Here is a 13,914-nt window from a genome sequence, read left to right on the forward strand (position 1 = left end):
AAAACCTAAGGCTGTTATCTTTCTTCCTAACTAAGACAACATTACTACAATAAGGAGACTGACTTTCTTTAATTGCACCACAATCTATCATTTCACGCAAGTGCTGGCGAACTTCCTCATACATAGAAGGTGGAATTCTCCTGTAAGGTTGTTTAAAAGGTTTATCATCATTAAGTTTAATGTGATGTTTAACCAAATCTGTTTTACCAAGATCTGTGGAAGACTTAGAAAAAATATGCTCCCAATTTCCTAGAACCTGTTGAGCTCTCAAGTATTGGTCTTCTGTCAAGTTGTCTTTATTGATTTTGATACCTAAATCCTGTAAATTTTGAAAAGACTGTAAATTAGCAGGCTTAGGAGAAGACACTGGTTCAGGTTTCCATGAGTCAACAACTTTGACTTCTGAAAGAGAACAGATATTAGTATGTGGTAAAATTCTAATTGGTTTACAAGTAATGTTGAAACACGCACAGGAACTCTAGCAGTTGTCCCTTCACCATCAAGGGAAACAACTCTTGGACACACATTCAGTCCAGCTAATTGAGGTCTATCAGTTGCCTCAGTTAGAGCTGATTTTACATCATTCGGTTTCCTAACAAGACCTGAAAGAGTCGAAACTTCGTTAGGATGTATCACAAGTGGAAATTTGTTGGTTGACTTCACTGAAACTAAACTGGTACACTTCATAGCATCCAAAGCAAGTCTGTATGGTTCTAATGAAGATGTACTACTGTTAAAAACACTGTTACAAAAACGTAACACATTTGTACCAATTATACCAGGTACATTTTGTCGGTATTCTGTATCCGGTACAACTAAAATGGGTACAATAATGCTGGGTTCTAAAATAGAAGGTATTAAAATCTCTCCTTCAATATAACCTAAATATGGTAACTTTGTACCACATGCACCAATAACCTCTAGGTTAAAACATGACATACTACACAATTCAGGTTTTGGGTCCAGAGAATTAAAAAATGACTCTGAAACTAAAGTTACCATTGACCCACTATCAACAAGTACATTTGTCTCAACACCACATATAATAGCTGAGCCCTCATTGGCTTTTCCAACCATTCTATCTGCTAATTTAAAAGAATTAGATTGTGTTTTAGGGCGAGTACCAATATTGACTTCCCCAGTTTGCCCTACAACTGAGGAGTCTAGGCTTTTGGGTCATTCTTAGTTTTGCTACCATTTGAACTAAAGTGACTACCCTTATCATTATATCTATGGTTAGAGTTATCCTTTCTGTTGTCATATCTGGGTTTTAATCTGTCATAATCCGGGTTATATCTGCCTCGTCTCGGTCTGTTGTAATTACTGTTCCTGTAACCAAAGTCTCTATTACTGGAACCTGCAGCTTCTTTGGGCTTCTCTTGTATCTGTTTTTCTAGAGAAAGCATTTTATTCATTAGTAAGTCCATTTTACTTGTGAGTTCATCAACAGTTTTCTTGTCAACTGATGTGGACTGTTGAGCTGCGTTTACTGTTGCTGAAATATTACTAGAAGCAACTAATTCATGTTCAACTGAACGTACTTCTTTCAATAACCTGTTATAATCAGAAATAGTATCATATTTATTTCTGGTCAGTATTTTCAGCTTCTCGTCACGTAAACCTGTCCAAAATTTGGAACGCAACATATCATTTCTAGCAACAGAACTAACATGACCGCTCTCCACTGCAACTTGTATTAAAGCCTCTAGTCTGCATCCATATGCAGTCACATTCTCTGAAACTTTCTGAGAAGCATTATAAAAAGTCTGCATGACAGATTCATTTGTTGAAACTTCACCAAAAAGAATGTCAAGTTTATCTAAAATATCTTTACTTGATGCATGTTCACCAACTGAAATAAGAGTACGTCTAGCAGTACCACGTAAAGATCTGCGAATAACCTGTAAAATAACATATTCAGGTAAATTTTCTGAAATCAAACACTTTGTTTCAAATCTCCATACATCATAGGATTCATCACTCTTCAAAGGTGGTTGATCACCTGAAAAATAAGGTAGCTTTGGCGTCTCATATTTGGGAACCTGAAATTGTGAAACATTCAGAGAATTATCAATTGGCTGTGTTCTTGACTCTTTAATAACCTCTGCAAGTTTCTTTCTAGCACCTGTAGGGTTAGGTGTACTAGTAAATCCTGGTTTCTGTAAAGATGCAAACTCATCTTTAGTTAAAACAACATAATCACCACTCTTCTTAAGTGCATCTAAAATCTGCTTCAACTGAGCATCAGATAAAGAAGAGTCTTTATCTAATCCAGTCTCACCGGTATCTTTCCCTCCTTCAGCCATTGTAAATACCTGCTATGGCTAAAGATAATAAAACAAACACACAAATTACAAACAACCTGTAATTACTGAAAGTGTATACTAACAGTCAGAACTTGCTGAAATTCAAAAATTACTGCAGCTGAAATAAAGATAGAATTAAATATGACCTGGCCACCACTATAGAATATACTCCTTGAAGAATTCCTCAACAATTCGTATAACTATAGAAAATTTCACTAATAACACTATTTCCAAATGCAGTTTTTCTCAGATATGTATTTCCGACTGATTTTCTTACTAATTGCCTATGGAAAACTATGAAAATCACCGATCAACTGTTTGTTTGGCAGTGTCAATACTGAGTGCCAAAATAACAGCCGTACAAGCTACTTGGTGCTCGGTCACCAAATAACCTTGAAAAAATTCACGTAAACAGCCAAACTGTAGAAAATATTGTGTATGATATTTTTACCAAACACAAAAACACTCACTTAATTTTGATAATTCTCAAAGTAGGGTACACTATACTCAGTAGGGTACTCTACCACTAATTCCTACTATCTACAGTACTTTTTTAACTACAGTACTTTTATTTCCTTAAGTATTTCCGGTTTGTACGTAATAATACTTCAAAGCTCAAAAAATCAAACGCACGCTATACCGTAATGCCAAACTTATTGTACGGATAATATATATATCTTACACGATTGTCTGCTAATAATATTAACGTGAACACAAACTGAAACACAAAATTGACATCACAACACGTAACATGTATCACTTACCTCTTTCGCTCCTCTTCTCAATCATACATCTATGAGATTATGTGCAGTGCAAAGAATTTGTGCAAACAGTATGGTACAGAAAGAGTGCTCAAAAGTTGGGCAAGAATAAATCAGGCCAAAGATTGGGATAACTCAGTAAATAAACACTCCTAAGGTTTCAAAAAAAATTCAGACAAAAATAGTCAAAATTTCCCTAAGACGCTGTGTGATTTCAAAAATACCAAGAATATATATTGATACTCTTAAGTAACTAGTAATATACACAAAATACCTAATTGATTTTCACTTTGCAAAAAATTCAAAACACAAACACTCGCGAAAATCTATGACACGCAAGAAAATTTTAAGACTAAATACACAAATCTAAACACTTACACTAAGCACAATCACAAAACATAATGTCACAATATAAAATAATCTAGTCAAATTGATATTTTCCAGGAGTTACCTGAAAATATCTAATAAAAGTTCAGAATTCCACTTCTTCCGCATTCCAATGGCGATGAGTCACTCCGGTCCTCGTAATAATTTCACGTCGTGTAAATTACACTATGGAACGTAAATTCCGTAGAAATTTCAAACTTTGTGTGTGCACACTTACAAAAACGTTGAAAAGTTGTGCTAGTTAGCTTTTTAATAATACTGATGCATCAGATTTTAAGACAATACCTTTGGATCCTGGAATATCATGAAGATAGATGTCTAATAGGCCTATCCACAATAACTCTCCGATCCTAACTTTCTCCGATTTTAGATCCTATGAAAAACGTTCGATCTACATCCTATATTTCCTCACAGATCTTAAATCCTCCTCTAACACAACAATCCTCAAATCCTTTCCTCCCCAAAAACTAAAGTCCTCTCCTACTTTGACGGATCGACGTCCTGCCGATGTCTGATCCCCGACGATCTCCTGTCGTCCAAACACTGTGGCCGACGGAAGCCACACTGGCCACCAATGTCACAGGGCTAAATATATTAGCAATCCCGGCGTAGGTTCTACTCTCTTTATTATTCCGTTACATAAAAAGCCTAAAACATATAATAACATGAAATTAACAATCATGGTAAAATAAAGATAAAATAATACAAAATTGCACAAACATTAATTCACGCGTCGGGTCAAGAAATACAAAATACAATATTAATGAACAAGAGATCTAAATATTTCTTACCACAGCGTCTGGTGAATTAACTGAGGATTATCAGATAAATTCAAAATAATTTGAATTCTACTTTAATGTTTTCCCATCTTACTCGTAAGAGAAGAAAGACTGCACTGAGGGCCGAAGGATTTTGGCGGTGAAAAGTGCAAAGAGGATAAAAAGAACAGACCAATGTATATCTTTCTCTCATTCTATCTCTCATTCAATCATGTAAGACAAACAAGACGATTGGACAAACATGACAAGTGTTCACAAAACTGCACGGACAAACACATGGATGAATTGCCTCGGAAACTTCCGTTAATATCCGTGATATTACGTACATTACCGAGAAGCCCCGATTCAATAAAATAGCAGACGATACAACATAATAAAAACCTGACGGACACTATCGGAAATTTGGCGCATGCGCGAGGGTTAAGTATCATTTTCCCGCTCTGGAAAAGACTTAATGCACGGCGCAAGTTACTATTAAAGATGAAACAGTCTATAAAAATTACGACCCGTGACATGTTTATTAACTATCTTAAGATTTATGAATGGAAACATGTATACCTATCCGAATACTGCTATACTTTACCAGTTCTATAAAAATGGTTTCGGCTTCATGTCATGCACCTTAAATGCTTCGAAATATAGCTGCTAGATATAATAACAATTTTACAATCACTAACATACCTAATTTCAACTCCTGATTAGGCTGCACTGCCATATTCTAGCGTTTTGCTGACAATCGATTTTTGCGGGAATTTGAACGGTGTCGTGATACCCGGTAAACTGTGAAAATTGTTTCGTGTCCCGATTATTGGTACTAAACCACTATTTCAGCTAGTCTCTATTACTTTCATAGACATGTAAACGGGTAATCTAGTTAGATGTTCGTGTCGAGGAGACATCGATAATTTTCTAATAGGTGATGCCTTATTTCCGACGATATAAGTCTATAAGACGTGTCAAATAAGAACGCCAAAATAAACTATCAAGTCAGAGGGGTGCAACAGGTGTGTTTAATCGGGAAGTAAACTTTATAAAGTACTTTTCATACCATTGGCTTTTCAGTTTCGTTTGTTTTTACTGTAAATACTATTTATGGTTTGCATTGTCACATACCTACAGTCCTATGTAGTTAGCTGTCAATGACAGAAGCTGATGGGAGTAATTCATATTGTCACAGACATGTTACAATCCCTCAAACTTCGTCGCCTTGATCTACGACGTATTGTAAGTAGACTTTCTCTTATGTACAAAGTCCACCATGGATTAGCTGCCATCCCCAAAGAAGGCTTCTTAGTTCCATTCACTCGCCCAACACGTCATTTCCATTCCCTCAGTTACAAGATATTGACAACAACTACAGATTACTTAAAGTATTCGCTTTCTTCCTCAGAACAGTGTATCACTGAAATTACGAGTATCTCCCTCCAGCTGTTGTCAACCTCCCAACCCCTGAGCAGTTCAATGCAGCCATTTGCTGTATTGATCATGTCTCACCTTAAACTGCCTGATAGCTGCTTTTAAACTTTTACTTTTAAATAACCAAGCTATTTTTCCTTGCTTTTAACTATCTTTTTACGCTTCAGTCTATTAATATTCTTTGTGGTTTGACTCGCCAAATGTCTACGTCCCCGTGAGGGGTTTGACATTATCGGAAGATAGATAGATTATCACATTAAATAATGATATTTTACTAAAATTTGTATGTATTCATATGCAAATAATAATTGAACTTATTCGAATACTAGGTGTAACTTTTTGTCGTACATAGGCCAAAGCTGAATCACAGTTCTGATTTTAGCATTTTGTAAGGACTGGGGTTTGGATGTTTGGTTTTTGCCCCCAAGTTAATGAATATTCAAAATGAAAGAAATATGAAAACTTTTCAAACTTGTTCAAAATAACGACAAAACGCTTCTCCGTTTAAATGTTTTTGGTACAAACATTGATAACGGAACATTTTTGGTGAAAATATATGTTTAGAGTATGTAGGCTAAGTCGGCGGAGACATTAACGCAGTGTTCAGTTTTGTTAGGAAGCGTTACACGAAAAATCATTTGCAAAGATAGGCTAATCAGAACTATACAAAACGAGAGTGTTCATGATATTTGGCGAGTAATCCATCCCAAAAGTAAAAAAGCTCTATACTTGGCATTCTAATAAGAAACCTCCTAATTTTGTAGGTCAGAGTTTTTCTTGTTTCTCAAACTTAATAAATGTTGTATCAAAATGCACTATTTCGCCAAGGCAAAGATCTGACCGGGAGTCTCCGTGGCCGAGTGGCTAAAGTCGCTGACTTCAAATCACTTGCCCTCACCGATATAGGTTCGAGCCTCAATCGGGGCGTTGAATTCGTCATGTCGGTGGTTCTACCCAGGTGCCCGCCCGTGATGAAAAAATGCACGGAGGGGCACCTGAGGTCTTTCTCCACCATCAAAGCTGGAAAGCCGCCATATGACCTATAATGGTTTCGGTGCGACGTTAAACCCAGCAAAAACAAAAAAAGAAGATCATATCATTCGATCGTAAATTTTAAAGTAGGCTTAGCAAAATCATGTGACGGTCCGCGGGATATTGTAAACGGAATGATAATATTATACTAGTCCCTGCATGATGTCCAAGACATTATACGTCATATGAATTAATGAAACGGTTCATAATGATATATTGAGGCCAGTCCATATACGCTTTGGGAAATAATAAAAGGTACAATTAGAAACGTATCTATACGGTTTTCTGCACGATTTTCTGTAAAGAAAGAAAAGATGATTATCTTCACATACTCGCAATAACATCGTATATATATATTTTGTACAGACATCTAAATCAACAAGATATTAAGATTATAATGGAAAAGACAAGTAGTCAAATATTTGAAATAATCAGAATACTTTATAAGTACTTTGGCTAAAAACAAAATCTTAAAAAAAAAACTTTGAGAGGCATTCAGACCTTAATTAACGGCCTTAAAGCAAATACATAACCTAAGGTGCCCAATTAGGGTCATCGTCCGCCGCTCAAACCAACGAAAAGCGTACCAAGGATGTTGAAAAGTCGAAACAACGTTAGGTACTAGATAACCCGGATAAATTGTCGTAAAGTAATGAAGTAAAAAACGTGCAGAACTTCCGTAATGGCGGTATTTGGTAAGGCAGTTGATTGATTGATTGATTGATTGATTGATTGATTGATTGATTGATTGATTTGATTTGATTTGATTTGATTTGATTTGATTGATTGATTGATTTTTGGGGAAGTTAGGGATGAGTTTAGTTCTCCAGATACAACGACATAATTTAGGTAATATGGTGAATTTTTCAGTTTTTGATGGTGAAATAAGACCCCAGGTACTTTCAGACATGGGTGAGCACCTGGGTAAATCACCGACCTTCTGTTTAATTGTTGTCGGTTTTAGCTAATATCATGAAGAGAGACTACAAAACGCGAACTCATTGATAAACATCAGATTTTAGCCAATTCCTATTTATTTGGAAGAAATCGAGCCACTGTTGAAATTGAAATTATGGAAAGACGATACCACGGTAGTAAAGCCGACACTACAATAATAATAAGACCTATATAAACCACGACGGAGAAAGTGGAAACTGATATGTTGAAAAGCCGAAACCACGATGATGAAATGTCGAAATATGATGCTGAAGAGTCTAAACTACGACAGCTAAAAGTCGAAACCACGATGACGAAAGTCGATAAATAAGATGATAGAAAGTCGTCTCAATAAATTTTTCGTTTCAAGGTTTTTTTTTATAATGCTAAGTGACTCTAACAGGACACCGTAAAATACACTATCTCTTCAAGTGTATGCATACATGACATGACATTCTTAAAATTGTATGTATGTTTAACAATTATTATTATTATACCAGATTTATATATTCCAATGTACATATGAGTGTATTCGCTCAATAAACTTTCAGTTCTGTTCTGTTTATATAGTTCAATAAAATAATCTGACCGAATTTACTTATAAATATGATCTACTTATTTATTCATACCTATGACTGATCGATATTTCCTAGCGACAGTGTAAATGTTACACTTTTTTTAAGGACATTCCCTGACCTAGCCTAGTTTATGCTTGACTTTGTATTGAAAGGACGTTGTCTGTCTATCGATCCCTGGCTATGTTTTAAAACACACTGACGTGCAATGGTGCACCCGTAGGGTCTTCACAACATAACTCTAATTATACAACACTTGTGCTTGTCAGAGGTAAATGCAGCAGAAGATATATTCTATGAGACATTATTTCACAGTCGATAATATAATATCCTTTTCAACTCATAGAAACGGGCATTCTTGCATAAAAACTACTTTTTTCACTGGATCCGCCCATGTATAAACGGGAGAAAAATCGTGTGCAAACAAGGCAATTCACGTGCTGTTAATACATGATTTTTATTTTTGAAATGCTTTGCCAGGGACGTATGTATGTATTTCTGCGCAGACTGATATTTGGCATCTGCATCTTGTTTCTTCCATAATAACCTCTTCTTGTAGCATTATAGATACAATGTAATCCATAGTATGTTTAGCTGTATCAGTTTCCAACCCCAAACGTACTGCCCCCATCAATGTACGCACTAGCTTCTCTTAGAGTTTACTCCCTTTACAAAGCGTCTGTTCAGTTATTGTAAATAACTGTGAATAAATAAGTATCGCGCGTAACTTGTGCTATTGCCCGTTTTTAGGTATTATATTAATGGTTTTTGTTAGTATCAGTCGGTTTGTTTTTACCTGATTGTTCGCAGAATTCATAAAATAAACATCGAAAGCTAGTCACTAGCTTCGTACTCATCCGTACTCTGTTTGTTCGTACTCAAAATAATTCGAACGTAAAGTTGTTATTCTTAAAATAATTGTGTTCCTGTTTATCAAATTTTTTAGTTATATGCAAAATTATATGTAATGTAACGTTTGTAATAACTAAAAATAAAAATAAGATGCTCAAAAACCTTCAAATCACGCCTTTAGTTGTGTTGTTGTTATGTGTGCCCCGGTAATGGATATTTGAAACATGTTTACTGTTTCCAAGAACAACAAGAATGGTAAATAAAAAATGTACCGGAATCGTCAAGTCATCACATATGAAAACAATGCATTTAGTCGTCGTGTAATGTTTTTTATGCAAGAATAGCGACAATACACGTTTGTTTTGTGTATTAACGTCTGCAGAAGCCCGCGGGATATGTTTGTGACAAGAAACGTGTATTATCCCTACATAAAAGAGTAACTTATATAGTTGGCAAACCTCTGCTCAGTGACTTATTTGAACTAATACCAGTTATAAAGGAATGTGTCAAGATTTCTTAGATGAGATTCGAATATAAAACGGGTGTGATATTATGTTGGCTGATCACTGCTATAGCACTTTTTAGCCGATGCCGGCCACCTGATTCTACCTCTAAATATTGCACTTGCAAAAGCATTCCTTCACATTTTTATATTAACCACTGTCTCAGCATAATTGATTAATTTATCCAAGATCTAGTTACTTGGAGATTTGAGGCCTCAGCAGTGTGGTGTTACCGTACACAACCGTTACAACTGGACACGATGACCTACCGGAGAATAATGTCGTCTTGATCGATAACGATCTAGCCGTATTATGAAAAATACATATACGTTTTCTTTGCTCCAATGGTTGATTATCTTTCTCCCTTATAAAACTAACACTTATAATACCATTGAATTTAATTAACATAAAATCAAGGCCTTTGAGTGGTTTATCGTTTAATTTACCACGGTTCAGAGTTCAGATGCGTTAGGAATTGAACACCGAGTGGTTAAATACTGAAGCATCTGAACGATGAACCGTGGTAAATTAGACGATAAATCACAAGAAGGCATTGATCGTTTTCATTCTGACATGCTCATTGACATATTTTAATAAATATTATTCTGGACTTCATTTACCCGAGGAGTAATGTATCAGACGTCATGTGGCAATTTGACGTCACAAGTGACGTCATAATGCTCTCTTACCGATCCGCGTGTCAACCGTTTTTAATTGCAGAATATACAGAGCTTGATTTCCTTCTTTGACTAACTGGAAATCAAATCGAGTCATGTTAGAATTTACATTTACACCTGGTCAGGTATTGGAAGAGAGATCACTTTCATTTTAATTTTGCAATTTTCTCGTCGACACTTCTGCGACAAAGTATATCAAAACCTGTGTGGCAATTGGTCTGCTGATGCGTCAAGTGTGGTGTGCTGTGTGTTGTGTGCTTGTCACCTTCCGCTTTTAGCCTCCACCGCTGGCTAGCCTTCTGGTGAAAAAGGAGCCGAGTGCGTAAGTCTTCCTTCTCTGCAGACAAGCCCTTTTGCAGTGCCTCCGAGTTGGCGCCACACGGTAACTGAGCACCTTGCGGCCTCAGGCAGAACTGCAGGGGACTCGGAGGAGGTCTGTCGTCCCCAGACATGTGGCATGCCAGGCCCACCGGTGTGTGGACACGCCCTGATGCCTATGAACAGACCCCCAGCTATGGGACAAAAAGCTCCTGTGTTCCCAGGATAGGGTTTTAACTCGGAACTAAGGGTGAGATAACCCCGAAAGAAACCTAGAGAGTTGAAGACAGAGGTGCTGGGCCATTGGCACTCTCTTAACGAACCACAGCACCATGCAATATCGCTATGACTACATAGCCATCCGGTATTCAACAATGTGGTGCTGAATCTCTGAGGTCCCTCCAGGGGGATTCAGTGCTGGGCTCTGAGCCTCGACAGAGTCCACCCACAGCTACTGGGGGTCCCTCCTTCAATCCACAACATGCAAAGAGAAGAAGGAGGAACATATCAAGGAGAAGAACCAATTCGCATCAACCTTTCAGGCTGATGCATTGGAATGCGGAGGGTGTCTTCAACAAGAAAGCTGAACTTGAGCATATCCTCCATGAGAAATACATCAATGTCTGTTGCATTCAGGAAACTCACCTACAGCCAGAGAAATCCTTCAAAGTCAGAGGATACCAGTGTTTCCGCTGTGACAGAATTGGCAGACGAAAAGGAGGCATCATGACATTGGTCAGGAACAACATCAGCGCTGTCCAGACCAACACGCATATGGATGAATCCGAGTTCCAAGTTCTGAGCCTCAGAAAGAACGAGTTCAGTTTGAAACTTGTGAACATATACTCTCAAAGTGACAAAGCTCTGTCCCTTGACAAAGTTACAACTGATGAAATCAGGTTCATCATTGTAGGAGACTTTAACAGTCACTCACAAAGCTTGGGATATGACCACCTGGATTAACGTGGAGAGGAAGTGGAGACCTGGCAATATGATAACAAGCTAAACCTCATCAACAAGCCAGATGATCCCCCAACTTTTTACCCCAGAAGCTGGCGAACAACATCAACCCCTGATCTTGCTTTATATACTGATGACATACATGGACATGTCAAGCGGGAAGTCAATGAACAACTAGGAGGTAGCGACCATCGCCCAGTCCAACTTACTTTGGACCGTATAGCCTCTACTTCACCTAACATCCCCAGATGGAACTACAAGAAGGCCAGGTGGACCTTTTACCAAAGTCTGAGTGATGAGCTCTGTAAAGACATCAGAGTGGAAGGTAGAGACATCAACCGGGTTGTCAAAGACTTCAACGCCAGTATACTTAAGGCTGCTTACAGCGCCATTCCAAGGGGAGCAAGATATAAGCCCTACTGGAGTGATGAGTTGGAGAATCTACAGGCAAAAGTATCAGAAGCCAGGGAGGAAGCAGAAAACAATCCCTCACAAGAAAGTAACCTCTCTCTACAGCAAGCCAAGGCCAAATTCCTCAGGCACAAACGGGAAACACAGAGGAAAAGCTGGAGAAACAAAACAGCCTCGCTCAACCTAGAGCGGGATGGCCAAAAGCTGTGGAGATTGACGAGACAGCTGAATGATGAAGAAACAGGAAGAGGCTCAGTAACTCTGGAAGAGAATGGTGAACTGTTGACGGGTAAACAAGCGGCAAACACTTTTGCCTCTAATACAAAGATGTTTCCAACATCCCCATCAACAGGGAACGGCAAAGGGAAGCCCGAAGAGAAAAAAGGGAAAGACAGACAAGCCAAGTGACACCAGAATGCATGAAGCAGGGTCTTAAACTGCATGAGCTACAGACAGCTCTTAGGCAGTTGAAGACAAAGAAGTCTCCTGGACCAGATGGAGTCACAAATGAAATGCTGGCTCATCTAGGCACTGAAGCAATTTGCAAACTCCTGGAAATTTACAACTACAGCTAGACACAAGGACTGCTTCCACAGATATGGAACGAGGCAGTCATGATCCCCATCCACAAGAAATTCCCGGGAAGGATCCAAAGAAGGCTGCAAGCTACCGCCCAATCAGCCTAACCAGCTGTGTTGGAAAGACCATGGAGAGGATTGTGAATGCACGCCTGAAGTGGTACATGGAGACTAACAACCTATTCGCAACGCAACAAGCTGGCTTCAGACAATTCCGCTCCACTGAGGACCAGACCACTTATCTATCGCAAGAGATAGAGGACGCCTTCCAAGAGCAGAAAGTCGTGCTTACAGCATGGATTGATCTGCAGAGGGCGTTTGACAAAGTCTGGACTGATGGACTCCTCGTCAAGCTGATGAGGACTGGAGTAGGAGGTCACATGCTGAGGTGGATTAAGTCATACCTCCACAACAGGAGAGCAAGAGTCAGTTTAGAACATGCCAGCAGTAGGAAGTTCCTGTTGCGTCATGGTGTCCCCTACACTCTTCTTGCTTTTCATCAATGATCTGGTGTCTGAACTACTGAAAGGAGTTAAGGCTGCTCTCTACGCTGACGATCTGGTGTTATGGTGTAAGGAAGAACATGCCACTACAGCCACATACAGGATGCAAGAAGCCATCAACAAGCTTTCAGCTTAGGCTGAAGATTGGTGTGTATCGATCAATACAGAGAAATCATCCACCACACTATTTTCCCTGTCGTCAAAGCAGAGGGCGGGTAAAATCAAGATGGGAAATACTTCGCTGATTGAAGCAGACAAGGCAAAATACCTCGGAGTGACCTTTGACAAACGGCTAACCTGGAAGCCCCACATTAGTCAAGCAGAAGGGAAGGCCCGTAGGAAGCTTGCCATGATGCGCAAACTTGCTGGAACAACGTGGGGAGCAAATGAGCAAATACTCAAGACAGTATAGCTCAACTGCCTGGTCCACTGCTGCCAAAACTAACCAACAGACTTTAGACAAGGTCCAGAACCAAGCATTGCGGATCATGAAAGGTGCTACAAAGTCTACACCAATCTCCTTCATGGAGAAGCTAACAGGCACACAGCCGTTACAAGACAGAAGACATGCAAAGGTTCTGCTTCAAGCAGAAAAGTTCAGATCATTTCAAGACCATCCCATGAAAGCCAAGCTAGATGGCTATACAAAGAATCGGCTCAAACGTAGCAGCTTCGTACATGAGGCAAAGAAACTCAACCGAGAGTTCAAAACTAAGCTGAGCATACCAACGACTCCCCTAGGTAGTAAAGACATTATAAACCCACTAGCGAATGATCTGTCCTCAGTGACTGTGAGACTTGCTGTTCCTCATCTCGTCTCGACCGCGGGAAGCAAGAGGATGAAGGCATTCGGAAGAGCCTCACACTTGCTATGATCAATGAAGACTATCCTCCGGAATCATGGACTCATGTCTATACTG

At 38.8% G+C, this 13,914-nt stretch overlaps 1 protein-coding gene and 1 long non-coding RNA gene across 2 annotated transcripts in view; both read right to left on the reverse strand.

Annotated features, from left to right (window-relative positions):
• The window catches only part of LOC123551025 (DNA mismatch repair protein Msh2-like), a 57,803-nt gene extending 52,794 nt beyond the window's left edge, over positions 1 to 5,009 (reverse strand). Inside the window, exon 1 of the mRNA XM_053540470.1 lies at positions 4,915 to 5,009. Within this exon, the coding sequence (XP_053396445.1) occupies positions 4,915 to 4,948 (34 nt within the window). The 5' untranslated portion in view covers positions 4,949 to 5,009. The remainder of the gene's footprint in view (positions 1 to 4,914) is intronic.
• Positions 4,064 to 4,741, reverse strand: LOC128556209 (uncharacterized). Its single transcript, XR_008370496.1, has 2 exons — positions 4,246 to 4,741; positions 4,064 to 4,102 (listed from the first exon to the last, which is right to left on the reverse strand). It is a non-coding gene; the product is annotated as an uncharacterized LOC128556209 (long non-coding RNA).
• Positions 5,010 to 13,914: the final 8,905 nt, after the last annotated feature.

This window comes from Mercenaria mercenaria, chromosome 4 (assembly GCF_021730395.1).
Source record: "Mercenaria mercenaria strain notata chromosome 4, MADL_Memer_1, whole genome shotgun sequence".
Classification (NCBI taxonomy): Eukaryota; Metazoa; Mollusca; class Bivalvia; order Venerida; family Veneridae; genus Mercenaria; species Mercenaria mercenaria.